The sequence below is a fragment of the Helicoverpa zea genome, chromosome 11, assembly GCF_022581195.2.
Source record: "Helicoverpa zea isolate HzStark_Cry1AcR chromosome 11, ilHelZeax1.1, whole genome shotgun sequence".
In the NCBI taxonomy this organism is placed as follows: domain Eukaryota; kingdom Metazoa; phylum Arthropoda; class Insecta; order Lepidoptera; family Noctuidae; genus Helicoverpa; species Helicoverpa zea.
In genome coordinates this window covers 3,105,630-3,125,244 of record NC_061462.1, presented here as the reverse complement: position 1 = coordinate 3,125,244, position 19,615 = coordinate 3,105,630, and the positions used below count along the sequence as shown (strand labels likewise).

Below are 19,615 nucleotides of genomic sequence, written 5' to 3'. Positions count from 1 at the left end.
CAACATCAGTATCGATGGCATGGTGGATCTTACCGGTCGTGTCGGATTGCCGTCCCATCGGGTTATGAGAGTGAAGGAATAGGGAGTGCATCTGTGTCTGCGCAAATGCTCGTGCACTATAATATGTCCTGCGCAGCTGGCTGATCTCCTTAAATGAGAACAGCCGCCGTGGCTGAAATCGGCCGTGGACGCCATTATTGATGGTAGGTCGTTTCTAGCACGTTTACATCTGTTGAGAAACTTCCGAAGTGTTAGTCGGGATATTTATTGATTGTGGAATAGACATGTGTAAGTAATGCGAGTAATGCATTACGCGTAATATAACCCGACCGCGTAGAGTAATATCACACATTACTCGACTAAATTAAGCATCACACATCACACTAAAGCATTACTCGGTCGCGCAGCTCTAGAAGACATGACTTGTGCGATGGGTGATGTGATGCGGTGTTCGTTCTGCCTGCAATCGTTCGGCAGAGTTCGGCTAACTTCGGAAGGAATCGTCAATATTCGAGAGACCGAGCGGCGAGCGAGGCAGCCCCACCTCCGAGTCCGCAACCGAACAATTCGGTTTGCCAATTGCTCTTTGATTTAGAACTGTATGCTTTAAGACATAAGGATTACATTTTTATAAAGTCACTCATCGTAATTCAAGTATATAAGTATAAGTATATACCTCGTAATTTCGCCGACACTTTTTTGAAATTTCTTTAGTTTGTTTGTTTTGCGTTTGCGTTCAAGGTCATGTTACGACTGCACTTATCGTTTTAAAATATTTCATAATTTATTTAAAGTGAGAGTGATAGCGTGTTTGACATTTTGACAAGTAATACATACAAACTGGTTGAACAATACTTACTTGCTTCGTGTGAGTGAATGTGTAAATAAATAGGTTTAGGTATAGGTATAGACTTGGAAATAGTAAGTTAGTTATAGAAAATAAGTTGTAAATAATTAACTGTTAGTGAAAATGTCCAAAAGAAAGAGCAGCCCCCTTTGGAACCACTTTGAGGAAGTTGTGCCTGGAAAGAAGGCAAAATGTGGCTACTGTTCCCGGGTACTGGCGGTTTCATCAAGCTCAATCGGAAGTTTAAGCCGACACATGAAATCCGTCCACCCGACTGTACAAATTAGCAGTAGCCGACAGCCGGCAATAACACCAGCGGCAGTAGAAGCATTCGACGGCGACATCATAGCATCAGCGGAGCCGGCAGCAGTACCCTCGAGTAGCGGCAGCGTGCAAGGTGAGGATCACAGAGCCGATAATGCTTTGTTTGTACGACTTGGCCAGAGACCGACCGCGGCTGCCCCTACAATGGCTGATTACGTGCAGTCAAAAAAAACCCTGCCAAGACATCGAGTGCAACAGCTCGATGAACAATTAGTTCGAATGATTGCGAAGGGATATCACGCCCTTCGCTTGGTTGATGAAGTGGAGTTCCGCAAGTTCGTGGAAATGTTGAACCCGGGCTACACATTACCGACCCGGAAAACTCTTTCCGAGAGCTTGCTCCCCAAGGTCTATAATAAAGTCTTAGAAACAGTGAAAAAGCAAATCGCTAAAGCTGCAGCTGTTTGCATTACTACAGACGCATGGACATCCTGTGTGCACGATGGCTATATTGCGGTCACTGCACATTTTATTGATACTGAAACGCACAAAGTATGCACAGTTATGATTGGGTGCTTAGAGTTTGAGGAGAGACACACCAGTGCAAATCTAAAAGGCTTTTTGGAGGCGAAGTTCCAGGAGTGGAACATATCACAATTCGTCAATGTAATAGTCAGTGACAATGCGGCGAATATTTTAAGTGCTGTGCGGCTAGGAGGCTGGCGATCTTTGCCTTGTTACGCACATACCTTAAATTTAGTGGTGCAAGGTAGCTTGGACGCCTTGTCTGATACGATGGATAGGGTGAAAGGCGTTATCGAATATTTTCATCGCAGCCATCCAGCGAAGAAGAAATTGGTGGAAATTCAGGAGCAAATGCATATTTCCCCATTGAAACTGAAGCAAGACGTAACTACGCGCTGGAACTCTACATATGATGCGCTAAACCGGTTGCTGAGGATGAAAGAAGCCCTAATTGCCACTTTAGCAATTATGAGGCCAGACATCAACCTGCCGCAAGATGATTGGATCGTTATCGAAAAAGCCACTGAGGTATTAAAACCCTTTTATGAGGTCACTACTGAAATTAGTGGCGAACAATACGTATCTGCGTCAAAATACATTGTACTCTGTAAAATAATAAATCGGTCCCTCAGCAAATATTCTCCGGATGGTCATCCCAAGTTGGAGCGCCTACATAACGCACTCAAACAACAAATGGCGCAAAGATTCGGAGATGTAGAAAATAAACCACTTCTTTGCGAGGCGACCATATTGGATCCGAGATTCAAGAAAAGTGGCTTCAGTGATTTAAGAAATTTTGAGAAAGCAGTGGCTGCTCTAAAATTGAGAATTGGCTCGGACAGAACCCTGACCCACGTACCCGTTCAGGAGGAGGCAACGCAAGTGCCAGCTCCTCAGCCGCCGAAAACTGGCTCTATTTGGGACGATTTCGACGAGGAAATTTCTGCTCTCGTCCCACAAAACCCAACCGCTGCTGGCATTGTCGAATTCGACAAATACTTAGACGAACCTTTGATAAAAAGGTCAGAAAATCCTTTGCTCTGGTGGAGTGATCGCAAAGGCGTGTATCCCCGGCTGTACAGATACATGTTGAAACGCCTCAACATCGCAGCAACATCGGTACCGTGCGAACGGGTCTTTTCGAAAGCTGGCCTAATATTAAATGAGAGGCGAACCCGACTCAAATCAAAAAAACTGTCGGAATTAATATTTATAAGCTGCAATTAGTGATTTTATAAAGTGTAAAATATGTGTACAAACTTATATATATATGTGTAAATATTAACTTATATACATACATCTATATTATTATTATATGTAAATATGCAATCATTGTACATACAGTTGATTTTTAAATACGCCAATATTCATGATTTGTTCAATTACGTACCTACTTCGTCTTGGTTAGTAGGTAATTAATTGTAATCTACGAATATTGCCAGTCCTAAGCCTGGAAAAACGGTCCGTAATATTTGAGTACGCATGGTTTAAGTATGAAGGGAAATCAACTGTAAATAATATTACACTTTAGTCATTTATATGTATATTCTGTGTTATGTGATAAATCTGAACATTACATTACAACATCACGACAGTGATTATAGCCCCTATATTACGCTTATGATGCAACATCACGCGTGATGTTTGAAGTGATGGTAAAATGTAATATTACTCGGCACGAAATGTAATGACATATCACATTACTTCGTGATGTACTGTTTTGCGCATGTCTATTGTGGAACAATGTATAAAGGGCAATGTTCCCTTGTCATGCTGAAGTATTGGTCCTGCACTCGGTGATGACGTCATCTTTATATGAATTAGAATAAACAACTTGACACAGGTACATATAATATGATTTGTCTAAGTTTTGTATGGTATATTTCGTAAGCAACTAGATCTAAATAAGAGTGCCCACTGTAGACTAAATAGTCGGCCCACAGTTGGTTAAAATATTTTTTTTAGTCGCTATACCGATCAATTACCTGATCGTTGTTTTGTGCGCATTCTCAGACAATAGTTAATGGTAAAATGAAGCTAAAACCAACACACTTCCAGCCAGTTTCTTCATCAAAAGTAATGTCATAAAGTAAAAGTAACGGTCAAATATGCTTTTCCACGATTTTATCTATTATTTTGCTTATCTATTACTTTGGCTTTTACTTATGATGAAGAAACTGGCTGTATGTCAACTTTACACACCTGCAAACTTATAGGTAAATTAAAGCAATATTTGACTACAGCTGACAAGAACTGCAACTAGGGACTCTAAACAAACACCCAGCATTTGCACCTCAGAAATCTGCCTCCAAATATGAGTATGTACGACAGCACATACCCTACACATATAACACTTTTTATAAATCCAAGGATTCATCTCCGGGCAGCAGATGTGGTTCCCGTGAGTAATGATGCGGCAAGAGTTTAATTTATATGAGCTGATGAATAATTTGGGGCCATCAAACATGGTGTTATGTTGTAGTGAAAGCTAAGCATTTTAGAGCGTCGAGAAAATTGTGGCTGAAAGTTTTTGTTTTGCAATTCTAGCGAGTACAAAATGGGCTGAATTTTGATGGTTTGAGTGGTAGATTTTACTGAATAATCTCAAAATAAATACCAGGAGTACCTACATAAAGGACTAACATTTACCAAACTAAAACTCTTTAAGACAGACACGGTCCATTGAAAACAAGACGACAGCATTAAGTTTAGCAAGGCTCCATTTAGGTAACCCAAAGGTAATTCAAGATCGTACGTATTGCAGGTGTGGTAGCTCTAAAATCTTATTGTATCATCGCCTTGAGTTTACAATTGGTACATCACACAAATATTATAAAGGCGTATGAATTTGTATGTTTGATACTCGCTCAAACACAAACAGCAGAATAGATATTGAAGAAATTTGGTAGTCATATAGCTTACTGCTCTTTTCCCGCGGTTTCGCACGCATTCCAGGGGACTACTGCCCGTACTCGGATAAAATATAGTTTATGTTACTTGGATATTGTTGACGTTTCGTCTTTATTATATTAGAAACTATATTACGCCCACTTCACCAGACAATTTCACAAAACTGAATAAAAAGCCTACTCCTGCCTCCGTTAAGTTTGTAACTAAATAATGATAAACAAGATTTCACACTACCAAACTCCTACACAATCTACCAGGAACATATAACGCCATAATTATAATTCACTTCGTCAAACAGAATTACATAACTACATCCCGCTGAGAGTAACGCGTAACGTAATGAACACAAGTTTTGACAAGCCCGCAATGCGATACAATACCGCTTGTTATGGAGCACAGCTTTAGCTTTATCCGCGTCTAGTTAGTCTAGTTTTAACAGCCTTTTCACACCTGCGGATTTTCCGAATGCAAACAACTGACAACTATCGAAGAGGATGATGACGTTTTAAAACCGAGCGACAGATTTTTGCCGCTCCGAATGTGTCGTGCGTATACGGTCGTTCGACAAAAATCCCGCCAGTATGAAACCGCTTCAAACGGGTTGTAAATTTTTCTGCGAGCCTTCTGTGAAAATTGGAACTAATTTTACCCTAAGCAAAAGGTCCAAACTCCTTTTAAGTAAAAGGAACTCCTTTTGCAACGGGCTGTACCGTTGACGGCTGTTCAGGGGGACGATCTCCCCTTCTAAACTTCCATATAAGATGCCCTGCAGTTATGAGCTATAGAGATTACCTACGTGTTCTACACTTCGACTCAAATTCTCCATACATATTAGCAAAAATTATAAGGTTTTTCTAAATCAGTAACTACTAACACATACACACATAATTTGCACCATTGTAAACATTGTCTATGAGTTTTCCTCTTTCCACATAATTACGTACCTACATTCAATGTTTTCTCAGAAATCGAATGCAAACAAATAGTGAATAAATCCTCTAAATGTACAAACAAACCCTCACATCCTTCATATTAGCATTAACATTGTGTTGAAGCAGCTCGAGTGGCCTATTGTTCCACGCTACAAACAAACAAACATACATCTACGAGCTTCACAACCCTTATTGGAACGCAGTAAGGTTGATTTTGCATTGTGGGAAGATGTAGTTAAGTTGGTAATGTGAGACATGGTGCAGAACCAAGTTGATTTGATTATACATTCGGTTTCCACCCTGAAATCTATTCTTCTTTAGCTATGATAGTGTGAGCTTATGTGCTTATTAAAACATGGTTTGTTTTGTACTAAAATTATTAAAATAGCATGTTTAATTTTATTTAAAAAACCGGCTAAGTGCGAGTCCAACTTGCGCACGAAGGCTTCCGTACCATTATTTATAAAACGGACAAAAAAATCACGTTTGCTGTATGGGAGCCTCCCAAAATATTTGTTTAATTCTAGTTTTCAGTATTTGTTGTTAGGCATAGCGGCAACAAAAATACATCATCTGTGAAAATTTCAGCTCTCTAACTGTCACAATCGGACGGACGGTCGGACGGATAGAGGAGCGAAAACAATAGGGTCCCGTTTTAACCTCTGGGTACGGAACCCTAAAAACCGTCAAATTTTATCGGTGACAATATGTGACTCTAGTATTTTAACACCAGCGGATTTTGACCGCGTTTACGATAAAGGACGATGGGCGTTTTGGTACCCTGTCCAACAGTGTTGATTCTAGTACCATTGCGTAGGTCTTGGCAAGCCAAAAAATGTTTACTACGACGACTAGTCCCAATTCCTTGTCCATAACGCGTGACATCGACTAATAGAATGTATAATGTTCATAAATCATCAACGTAGATGTAGTTCTGAAATCCAACTGTATTGAATAAAAACTGGTAAAGTAACAAAAAAACAAGAATTTGGCCTTCTTAGAATGTTTGCCTGCCCACTGCTTTAAAAAAAGTCTGTGTGCAAACCTTTGCAGTTCACGCAGAATATAGCTTATGTATTTGATGAAAGTCTTTCAGTATTTACAATAAATTAATGTTTAATGATTATCGTGTTTTAATAACAGGTTTTTTTTTATTTCATATAATGTGTAGGTACATGGAAGCCAGTATGTTTAAAGATAGTATGTAACTAAAATGTTTAGTTGTGTTTTCAGAAATGTTTTGAACTTTTGTCAAATCAGATGACGATTGTGTTACCGTAGTATGACTCCATAGACTATTACAACCTTTAGATTATAGTAGAGTGTATCTCAAACAATTTAAGATGTCTATTAACTTAGTTTAAAATTATTATACTGACGACATATGCCTCTTAATGAATTTGCATATATGGATGACATACTTGTTTCTATGTCGATTTAATTTTTATCGTTACTCGGATCGGACAGCTAATTGAGGCAAGCCCCATAGTTTTTATTATTGTTCACGTAAATACCTTTCTAATGATATATCATACGTTACTGTTGGAGCGGGTACCAAATCCCATACAAAGTGCCCATTGTCCTTTTATTTACGAGTGATTCCTGGTGTCATCATTTGAACCGTCAGATGTCAAAGTTGACAATGCTTGTAACGCCCTTAAGATCAGCACGGAAAATACGTCAGAGTAAAAGCCCTGTTAATAATTAAATGAATAACGTATCAATACATATACATAATTCAACTACCGTTATCTCAGCAAGTAATAGCTAACCGAGTATAGCAAAACTATATTTGACGAAAACAATCTAAAAAAAAGAATCCCGTTTTGTTATTTATTTTACAAAAACTCCATTTACCTACCAATATTTTTCTAGTTTAGGTCGATTTTGTTCCGCAAAATATTATAAAATAAAACTTCATTCAAAGGTGTTTCATTTCAATACAGTTTTCCTATTCCTAGTAAATACTAAAAATTGAAACAAAAAACCTATACAAACCTTTGCACTGTAGTTGTTGTTTTACAAATACACTGTTGTATTTCTGTGTTATTTTTGGAAACACGAAACTTTTTACTATTGTTACATTTAAAAAAGAATCCTGCTTTTATACTGTAATCAAACAATATAAAAATCACACTACACCAGTAGAAAAAATTAGTTAGTTTAGTATTTAAAGGGTAAATGATTACTATTTTAGGTTTGTTTATTCACTTTAATGGTACAGGTAATATTTTGTGTTGTTTGCTTGGGTAAGTAAAACTAAAGATTAACGCTGGAAATAAAATACTGTCATATTGGATACATGCTGACAAAAAGCCACCACACTTAGGAATTCTAAATGACTATTACTTATATGACGAATCCGCTCCCAAGAATACCCACTGATCCCAGGTTTCGCCAGAGCTTTCACCCGCGTCTCATGGGAACTACTTCCCATACCTGAATAAAGGTAGACAATGTCCATGTCTTTCTTTAGAATATCTGTTTACCGAACCTTTAAATAAGTTTTGTCATGAAAGCCCGACAGAAAAATTAACATTCAAATTTTATTTTACTTGAAATATTAGTGTGACAACCTGAAACAAAATATACTCTACAGTAAAACATACCTTGCTCCAAAGAATTACACTTAATTGCAGAGTTATCTACCTATCTAAAACGAAATGCAATTTAATACCTGACAGGTTCATACATCATGAAAGGAGCTTAAGAAAAATGTCTGACATCGTTGACAGACCCTCTAATTCTATCCGAAGCTACAGGGGTCCTTTTGGTCGAGTTGTCAGGAACATTAATAAGCTTCCACAATAATACCAGTGTAAATTGAACCCTGGAGAAATGAGACGTTTAAATTTTGATGTTTTTAATCCGATGTTGGACGTAATTCTGTTGTGGGAGAAATGGTTTGGGAGCTAATGTATTTTGAAAGATAAAATAAAAATATATCTGACAAAAATTATAGAGTAATAATTATGTAAAATATAGCAGAAGTAAACGGAATTTACTCTCTCGTACCACCTGTTTGGAACTCCAACATTCCAAGCCAAAAACTACTAGACCTAAGGATACAGTGAGCTCGTAGTAGCTTGGGTAGCTGTGTGTAACTAGAGGTATAATATCAAGACGACCAACACCTTAGGCTGCCCGTGACCATGGATGCTGTAAACGATCCAAAACGTCGGGATTAAATAATATTAATATAACTGCGATAAAATCCGTAAAAGTTGTTTTATTTAAGTGTCTAATATTCGCGTAAGTGTTTACAGCACATTTCAATGTTTCAAGTAATTAGTTTATACAAATACCGTACTCCAGTTCATGCCTATGTTGTACAATAGACAAAAACCCAAAAATAAGTTCCGAGTTAACTTTTCATATCTTTCTAAAAACATGAGTACCCATCGATTATTTTCCAAGTGAACAATATTGTCCAAAAGTATCGCCAATATTATTGACATTTATTTCATCTCCCAGCTCGATGCTCCACGCTTGAGTCAAGATACACTTGTCGTCCAGTTATGAGCGGGATACCTGTGTCAATATGTTTGTGTATGTGTGTGTGTAACACAATAATGTCATCAAAGTGCGTTTACGTAAAATAGGGGGCATGAGATTAGGTGTGCTTGTGTATGTGTGTGTGTGTGGTGGAGAATAGCATTAGTGGAACTGTAGGTAAAAGTTTCGTAAATAACATCCATCTTCTTCTTCTTTCATATGATAAACAAATAACCAATGCGATTGTTTGGGTTTAAAGTCATTGTATTATTTATTTCATTAAATGTATCAGAATACTATGTAAGTTACTATAGTAGTAATAGACGTCAGTGCTTGACAACAACTGATTTATTCATATAAAAACTCATTACACAACAACTCCCCTTTTAAGAACATAACACACATACTATATCTATGTACATTACATCAAAAATGTGTCTAAAAATTGTGGATGTAACAAATGCATTAAAATCAAATCAAAATGAATCTTAAAGCATGCTGTTCAAAGCATAGATTACTGCAAGAGCGAACTAAAATACTATTAACAACGAACATTTAGGAATAATATTAGTAACAACGAACTTTAGTCCCACGGATTAAGCACAAAAAATACTTTTAATATTGAGAGAAATATATATGGACACAAAAGCTTCCCAACAAACAAGTTTCCTCTTCCGAATTCTGGGAAACGAGTGCAACTTCATTATTGTTGAAATCATCCGCATCGGAAAACCGTTCATTCACCGATCATCCATTTCCCTGTAAAGGAAATATTTACGGAAAAATCTCCCACCCACACATGTACATAAAGTAAGTAAGAACACACACATTCACAATCAGATAACGCCATCAACGCTTAAAATCTGTTTACCTTTGAGAAAATTTCGTCAGTTCAACTTAGAGTACTCACACTGCAGACATTTTTTTAAATAAAATCTTGATTCCAATCAAAGCCTTCAGTTGATTTGATACCGGCTAAATACCTGATTGTTCTAATATGTGTACTACCATTCATCTTTATACTGATTTAAGAGCTCAAACAAACTATCGGCTGACTAAAAGTTTTGCCATTTCTACTTAATTAATACATCAAAAATTACAAAATAGTTACAAATAAATAAGATCAAGCTACCTAAGTCAACGAGCAAAATAAAACATAATTCATTTCAATAATTCACTGAAGAAACTTTGCCCTTTTCTGATGTCTCTCTTCTCGGTATATCTGTCCCTTTCTAGCGCATTACTGTGAATGGTATCACGTTGTCTCGCTCCAATACGCGTAAAGTATTGCCAAGTTAATGTTATCCCGTTTCTATGCATTTGTAAGGATAACGAATTGTATTTTGCTCTGGTGAGCCGAAAATGCGTTTTAATGAAAATTTTATTTGTGTGATAGGTCTGGTGCAAAAGATTGGTCTCTTGAGTAGGATTTTATATCGTTTTTCTGAGTAAAATTAAATCGTTTTGCGTCCAATGTTAAAAATTGGAATGAGTACATATAAAATATATTTTTTTTGTTTTGGAAAACAAACCTGCAGGGTTCATTGATAAGGTAAACGAATTTTACGAGGCACGTAATTAACTTTATCAAAAGTTTACGAAATTTTAATTCCTTGAAAAACAAATAGACTGTCCTCTATACTTATTTTGTATAAAATATTCAAAGGTGGATTATTTTGTGCCAGTACACCCCATATCCCCGAAATAAAATGCTAATAAAAATAAATAAAATAATAAGTCCCCCAAAACCCCTTAATCCGGTGCGTTGTAAAATAATCTCAAAAATCCAAGTCGAGCACACTCCCATTTCGCGCAGCTTCACTTCGATTGGCTACAGATCTCCCCTCGTAGCTCGTAGCAACGTGAGGCTGTCGTACGGGACTCCCGCTACGGAGCGGACGTCTACGCCGTAGCAACTAAAAGGGGACCTTGACACGATTGTCACACCCCGAATTTCGTTTATCTTCTCGAATAATTCGAATTCGATTGTAAATTGTGTGCTATTTTTCGAGGAGATCAGTGTACAATGTATGGGTACACTTGCGGCCAAATTAAATGATACCTTTCACTTTCGAGTGTTTGTTTAGTGTGTGTGGACATTGACTATTTGAGGTGTTTGCACGTGGAGTTGTACGTAAGGTGAGTACTGGCTTTTCATTCATAATTATTTTTCTATGGATTAATAATGGGATTTTTTATAAAGCTGCTGAAAATTTTGAAATTCAAGACTTTAAACCGAAAATATCACAATGTTATGATTAACAGGTCAAAATTTACTTCAATTCTTTAATAATTATTTTGAAAATTCTGACGGTAGTGGTGGTGCAGAACAGAATAGTTAGGTACCTAAACTAAAAGCTCCTACAACGTCAGCATGTGTATACGCAACGAAAATAATAAATGTGTAGATTTTTCATCTTAATACCATCTGCTAAGCATTTTTTATTCTAGTCAATTTTTTATGTGTCATATTATTATATTAAATTCGTATTTTTCAACGCGATACCCGAGAAAATTCACTCTTTAAACACGATTATCTCAATTTTTTTGGATAAATCAGTATCGAGGCTTTACAATTATTCCAATACACACTTCTAAATAGGTTCCAAGTATAAAATGGAAGCATTTTCTTTGGAACATTAATTCAAAACCAGAACATAAGCCGGTTTCTTGTTTTTTTTTTCCGATACGATTTTATTATTTTGACTGACCCGATTTTTCTGGTTTCTAGTGCAGCTATTTTTTCCAATAATTGGAATGGACATTATCAAACAGTGTAAAATCTTATGTATTTTTGCTGAATTTTGTATCTAAACGACGTTCTAAGAACGTTCTTACTTTATTTTTATTTATTTTATATTTTGTTTGCTGCCTTTGATTACGTGAATGCATCAAGAAAAATATATAACGACGATTTGATATCCGTTTGGTCCATATATATTCTTCGAAATAATCGTCACCATCGGAATATCGATATAAAAATATTTAAAAAACTTTTTGACATTAAACCAAAAGCCTGTAAGCTGTCCTTACAGTTCTTTTAAAGGATTATAGTATAGATGAAAACATATTCACTTTGTAGCAAGTCTTCTCAAAGACGTTTGAGGCTTAAGGTGACACCTACGTTACATAAATATGAATGACAGTGGCACTGAATTTACGCGGGAAATATGCGTCATAACGTTATATTTTTAGACATTTTTTTACATAGCATAATGTTGAAATTATACGATGAAAAAGACAATGTGCGATTCTTGCCTATGGATTTTTTTAAGGCCTGTGCAACAATATCGTTTTTAAAAGGTCCTCTCTTATGGTTTTCAACGTGAAAATCTACAGTTTAATAAGTATTACAAAGCTGAAGAGTTTGCCTGTTTGCTTGAACAAGGTCACTTGGGTACTACCTACTGAACTGATTTGATTTTTTTTCTCTGCCAACTAGCCCATTCATCAGGGAAGGTTATCGATTTTTTATAAAGGTGAAAAGAGTAGTTCCTGGGTGGTTAAACTTATAAATAGCATAGACACTTTATTTTCATTTCAAAATTGCAAATTATTTACGCTTAAGAAGATCTTAACGTAAAGCTCATACAATGATAATGGTGACGTAATCGTTCAGTGAGAAAAGTTCAGATTTCAGTATGTAACTTTAAGCGATGCATGACCTTAAAACCTTTATTCATATTACATGACCTACGTTTCATAACCGTGGGACTAAATCGTAGTTCGTCGTTGTAATCTGTTGATAATTTAGGCGACATTAGGCCTTTTAATCGAAAACACGACTACTAAGGATTTAGGTCTTACCTCCGATCTCTATCCTTACTAATAAATGCGAAAGTTACTCTGCCTGTCTGTTGGGCTTTCACGCTAAAACTACTGAACCGATTGAATCGTTAGTTGGTATAGGTTTGCAAATTAGAACTTGAGAAAGGATATAGGAGGACTACTTTTTACCGTTATACAAGTGGTTCCCTAGCTAGTCTATAGTATCTATATTAGTTATCTGTTTCATTTTATTATCAATTTAATGTCTGTAGCTATCTGGTCTAGATTTGCGCATAGCTTGCACTAAAGCATGCAAAGTGGGTTTTCTTTCAATAGAACCTTTCTCTCTTGTTTTAAACGAAATCATCTTTTTCAATAAATACACATTTTAATATAAAAAGTTAAGGATTCGACCAAAATAAAAGCTTCATTAAGGTGTAATCTTTAACATATTGTCCTTAAATTCGAAATGTACAATCCAACCTTTTAGCGTACGACTCATCTTACGTACTTAGACGTGGTCTAGACAACTAAATGGGGCTATTGCTCTATGACGTCATTCATCCTTCTAGGTTTTGACCTACAGACAATACAAAGTTAAACACCGTGTATTTTTTTGTACTGTATTGTATTTTCTTTATCTTTGAAAGACAAAAAAATATTGTAAGTATTGTTGATTTCTTTAGCTCTGAATAAGATGAATATAAATGGTTAGGGGCGAGTCTTAAAATATTTTTTTTTAGAAGATATTCATTATCTAGGCCTAATGTATTAAGGCCAAATATTATTTGATCATCAATCTCTCACTCTGAACTTCAACGTTTCAATGATGCTTAAAATATACTTACATTTAGCGTACCCGGGCAACCCGATACCCATAGGTAAGACTGATAGTCGGACTTACAGGCTTCTGACTACCGGTTACAAACGCCAAAGATGTTGTAATGATAGCGTTGAATGTATTTCTTGAGTAGAACGAAATGTATTTGTCGGAGGGGCACATCTAGGATGGCACTATCGTCCGACATCAGTTAGGGAAATCGAGCAAAGAGATAACTCAAACAGAACTCAAAACTTAGAAAAGTTTATTCAAATTAGTCAGAACAAAAGACAACAAATTGTTGTTTCACCGAAAACGCCACCAGAGGGCGCGCTTGCGTCTCGTTCAGTGACCGTACTATTGACTATCTCCGACATATTTAATTACAACAAACCCATAGTGACCATATTTTTTCATAATACCTACAAGTCATTAAAAGCCAGAGTCCCATTCGTGGTAGTGTAAGTAACCAGGAGCTCAATTCTGTTAATTTGATAATGTGTCAATTGGATATCAGTTGAATCTCAATAGCAGTTTTAACCTTAGCAGGCATTCTGCTACTAATATATGACCAATCGTATTCCAATGACATTTTATTGGTCTGCCATTGGTCTGCCATTTCGTTAGAAAAGTCGTGGTGGCCCAGTGGGCAAAGAACCAACCTCTCGAGTATGAGGGCGCGGGTTCGATTCCAAGTCAGGCAAGTACCAATGCAACTTTTCTAAGTTTGTATGTACTTTCTAAGTATAGCTTAGACACCAAAAGACTGTGCTTCGGATGGCACGTTAAACTGTAGGTCCCCGCTGTCATTGAACATCCTTGGCAGTCGTTACGGGTAGTCAGTAGCCAGTAAGTCTGACACCAGTCTAATCAAGGGGTATTGGGTTGCCTGGGTAACTGGGTTGAGGAGGTCAGATAGGCAGTCGCTTCTTGTAAAGCACTGGTACTCAGCTGAATCCGGTTAGACTGGAAGCCGACCCCAACATAGTTGGGAAAAGGCTCGGAGGATGAACATTGGTCTGCCATTTGGTCTATAGGGTAGTCTGCTCTACAATCATAGTGCAATTGTAAATCATTTGCAGACAATATGATTCATTTTTGAATCACAGAAAAGGACAAAAACGTTTGTTTAAAAGATGCCTCATACGCTTCAATCGTAATTGAGTCGTGATTGAATCTTAGTTGGATATCAATAATAGTACGTCGCTTAAGTAAAATTAGCAGAATCAAGTCCCACTTTAAACAAAAGACAGTCATGTATTACACAACTTGACATGGTAGTGTGTGATCAGCCTAACTCTTTGAGAGAACCAAGGACTAATAGTTGTGTGTCTATCAAAGTTAGTTACTTGACGAATCTAAGTTTAGGTACATATTGTGTTGTGAAGGCCAGACTAGCAAGTTGCTTGTCGTTACTTGAACTAATTTATTATTTAGTTAGTGTGTCTTGGTTGTAGTTTGTTGAACAAAACTGAAGTGCATTTTTAATGTGATGTGTGAGTAAGTTCTTGTCAAACTTAATATTTAGAATAGATGAGAAATATTCGATTATGCCTGGAGCAAACTTTGTGATCAACGCTCATCGCTTCTCCGTATAATGAAATGAGGCCTATGACTTGCAGTGAAACAGTAAAAAGTCATAACAATCATGGCCGAAGAAATTTCTATAAGAGTAACATAGACCTGATCACAGACCAGTTAATAATTATGCCAATTCACTCAAAGTCAGATTGTCATAAAAAATAAAAGATAATTAAAAAAAGGTAAACATCATTTTTTTTTTCAATTTTATAGCGATACGTAAAAGCTCGCTAAAATTCCAAAACGATTGACTCGATGAATATCGATACATAATCGAATCATGCAAAATTGACGAGCAATTTGACCTAAAACTATGTGACTGTATCGAATGCAATAGCAAAGCATTTTATTAATCCGATAAATATTTTTGGCTCACACATCCTAATAAAATGGTGGACCAGTATTTTTCCTTTTCCTTCGCAAATGGCCCTAAGAATATTATCACGGCTTCGCACAAACGGCCTGAGTAAATATAGGGATATATGACATCAATATGTACTAACAAAAGTATAAGAAACCGAAAATATGAGACTATATTGAGCCCCAGGCGCCGCGCGGGTGGAGGTCTGCAAACAGTATTTTGAGCGTAAACAAAAGAATGGTCAGTGTTCAGCTGTTTTAGCGACCATATTACATCAAACTATATAACTAGGGTTAGTTTAGCTTCTAATTAGGAAAAATGTAGAAAAACCTTTTCTTAGTGTCGTGGTTGTTCTCTTTGAGCTTTGTCTGGTGTAAAGGGTGTATAAAGTAAGATATTTCTTATAATTTTTCCTGTAGAATATTAGCCATAAAGAGGTCGCAACGACTTTAGCTGACATAGAATGGGAAATATGTATCGCCTGTAAGACCGCAGACTTCAAGATGCTTTAAAATCATTTTTATTGTAAATGCAATCAGTTACTGCCTGACTTAAACACTACCATTAACCAAAACACAGCAAAATACGATAAGAAAATAAATAAGTAAACTGAGGAGAGAAAAAGTCGAGTAAATATAAGTCTATAATAAATAACTTGATTTATAAACTTATTTTCCTAGTAATAGAGTTAGGTTTCTACGATTGGCAATGAAGGACTTTTCCTTGAATACTGCCAATCAGTAAATGTATAGTCCTCATGTAGGATCACAATTTCTCAGAAACCCTTGAAATAGTTCACTTATTTATTTAAATAAATGATTATTTTAACGTAGAAGTTTCCTATAATTATATTATATTAACTGCTCTTTGAAATAATATCTATCGTACCTTATTTCAAAAGTATATAAACACTGTTTTGAGTACGTTTAAGTGAAATAAAAATTACCAATAATTTTATGTATAGCAGAGGAGAAAGAATATTAAAAGCAATTTCTCGTTAATAGGTAGCAACTTATAACCTTTTAATTAAGTCAGGTAATGAGAAAAAATGGCTCTGCTAGATGTTTTTATGGACATTAAAATAATGAGGTTTTTTAGCTTATTTAGCAGCTTTGTTTTTCTACATGTATCTAGTTTTGTCTTCTTTTATTTAACTTTTGTGGCGTATTGAGGCTAAAAAACTATCCATAATATGTTTTATAAATATCTTCACGTGAAACCGAGAATCATTGTTATTTTTCCCCATTTGAATTCTGATATTCCACCGTACATATATCAATTTCAAAAGCCATAATTGTTCACTTTTTCCACCACCTTTATATTCGCATTGTTATTACATTTTACATTCATAGTATGATATCATCTACCTCTATATATAACTCACTCAAAATATTTCAAGGGATTGATGAATTTACATCAGAAAACTACTTTCAAAATGTTGCTATAGAAATGTTAAGTGTAGAATCCAGACTAACGGCCAGTTTCTTCATCAAAAGTTAAAGTTAAAGTAATGTCTAAAGTAAAAGTAACGGTCAAATTCGTTTTTTCAAGGCTAAAGTGACAGCAAAACTAATAGAAAAATTGAATTTGACCGTTACTTTTACTTTAGACATTACTTTGACTTTTACTTTGGCTTTAACTTTTGATGAAGAAACTGGCTGTAAGCCTATAATGTTTCTTTCTCTTATGAAAATATGTACAAAACTATGTGATACGTTTTTACATAATTATTTATGTACTCGTATTATAATTCTAAATGACGGATAACAGTTGCATTTGCACACACAAGCCTACGTCATAACCTAGTTATACCTATGCCTAACCTATTCCTACACGAATCTCTCGCTATACGTATCCATACTAAACAGACGTACAAGTAAAAGCTTGTATCTATACACATATTTGTACAAGCAAACTTCGTTGAACACGGTAGCGAGGACTCGATCAATCAAATCTTCGTGGCGCATCTTTCAAAGCAAGTTTAAGGAGAACTGATTGCTTACAATCAGAGGATTAATTGATTCCTTCCGTTTTATGTAGCGCCATTTATTGTGTTATTATAGAAGTAATTGATGATACTACTTTATTTCGAGTATCTTTTGATGGTGTTATGAAGTCTTTTTGAGCTCGTTTGTGTCTTGAATGGTGATTAAGGATGTTACTTTTGTTTTGGTTATGGAGGGTACTTAGTTGTCAGCTGTCAGCTTTTCATTTACATCTAGGGCAGGTGCTGCAATACCACCCAATCTTCTTCTCAGTCATGGGCTGTCAGGTTGTTATGCGTAAACTATGCCTAGGGTATGTTAGGTGCACCTCTCATCCCGGCCGCCGCGCTGGACCAGGTAGACACCATGGGCGCCGGGTGTCGCGTGATGACTCCCGGCCACGTAGGCGTGGGTCGTTCCACGCGCTCCTCAAAGAGATGTCAGCAACCCCAGCGGGGCCCAGCAGGGCCAAGGCCTGCCGGGGCTGCGGGTTGTTCGAAAGAGATACCGCGGCCCTGGTACATAAAAGGCCTATGACGGAACACGACGGTTTTTAGTCAGTAAGAGTCTGACACTCCCTCGCCGCTGCTGACCCACAGCGGGAGGGGTCATTTGATGATTTTTGACGTCGGAAAAAAAAGGGTATGTTAGGTTATACACTTGTGATAAAAAAATGAATGTGCTAACAAAATATAATTTTATGTCCAAACAAAAAAAAAACATATATAACGAAACATTTTGAATCCACAAAAACAAATGCAGGAAACAAAAAGACTCTTTCTCTGCTCTCAAACGAGCAACTCGAATGTAATAACAGAGCATTCATTGTAAATAACTAACAAACGCGACCCAATTTAAACAGGCAACCAGACGTCCAAAGAAAAAACCTTATGCAAATACAAAAAATGTATTTTCTTTACAAACATCATCAGCATAACAAAATGTGCATCTACTGTTTGATCTGCGCCCTTTTGGAAAAGTAAAGTGGGGTCGGTTAAAAATTCAAGGCCTTTTGAATGCCTTGGGTGTTGGCCTCGTAGAATTCTTAAAGTTTAGAAAAAAGAGCAAATGGAACTGCGCAATAGTATGTTTCAACTAAAGAGGGTTTTCATACTAGCGGATTTTCCGCGCAGGTTTTCTGCGTACCACCGCTCGGTAAGTACGGACAATCGTGATAAACAATTGACTTCTGCCTGTACAGAAATTACTTACATTACTAACCATACGACATATTTTTTGTCGCTCGGAAGGTGTAGCTCGTAGAAAAACCGTGCGTCACGCCAGACAAAATCCGTAAGTGTGATAACGCCTTTTACCTTACTAATACCAATTTAAAATATGACGTTTTAATCCGAAAAATTTTTGTAAAGCTAAAAAAAAAATTTTTTTTTACCAAACTAGGTGCCAATTCGTTCAGGTTTGGTTCAGGGTTACTACTCTGAACCAATTGGGAGTTATTTTTGTATCCAGTGCTTCTTTGCTAGATTTGCTAGACAACAAGAGAACAAAATTAAAGTTCAAGAACAAAACAGATCGAAGGACCAACAATTTTAAAATCGTAACTTAAGACCAGTGACGTCCAGGGTCTCCGTGTGAAAGCACCGTAATACTGGCTGTGTAAAACGGATGTATGCGGAATGCGGATATTGGCTGCATTACTTTGTTTGACATACTGAAACTGATACAAAGTATCTCTAGAAAATTGTGTGCCTCTGCTAGTACTCTATGGGAACTTCGGAATATCAAATTCTGAACTAGAAGTTGTCAGATACATAGAAAAATTATGCTTAGTTAAGAAAAATACAAAAAAGTTCTATGAAGAATAGGATAAAATATTAGGGGTCTTTACCAGGAATTCTGAAAACTCAGATGTCTTGTCAGATGATCAAAACCTATAACCTAAATATGAAATAAATTTTCCACAATGAGGACAAATTTTAAACAGCATAAAAAGTCTAAAAATTAATCAGCAACCTAAATATTATTACAACAAAGTGCATTTTCGGTTTTCTAACAGTAAACTCAAACTAGGAACATTTGTTATGTTAGTAAACAAGGACTAATTAATTTTTTTCCAAAGAGAACACGCCTGTTTATAAAACTCGAAGTAGCCTTTAGCATATTGTC

At 36.4% G+C, this 19,615-nt stretch overlaps 1 protein-coding gene across 1 annotated transcript; it reads left to right on the top strand.

The window, feature by feature from the left end:
* The first annotated feature begins 970 nt into the window (after positions 1-970).
* LOC124634673 (E3 SUMO-protein ligase ZBED1-like) lies at positions 971-4,409 on the top strand. The gene is made up of 2 exons (XM_047170334.1): positions 971-2,755; positions 4,401-4,409. The coding sequence occupies exons 1-2, from the start codon at positions 971-973 to the stop codon at positions 4,407-4,409; spliced, it is 1,794 nt and encodes a 597-aa protein (XP_047026290.1).
* The last annotated feature ends 15,206 nt before the right edge of the window (positions 4,410-19,615 follow it).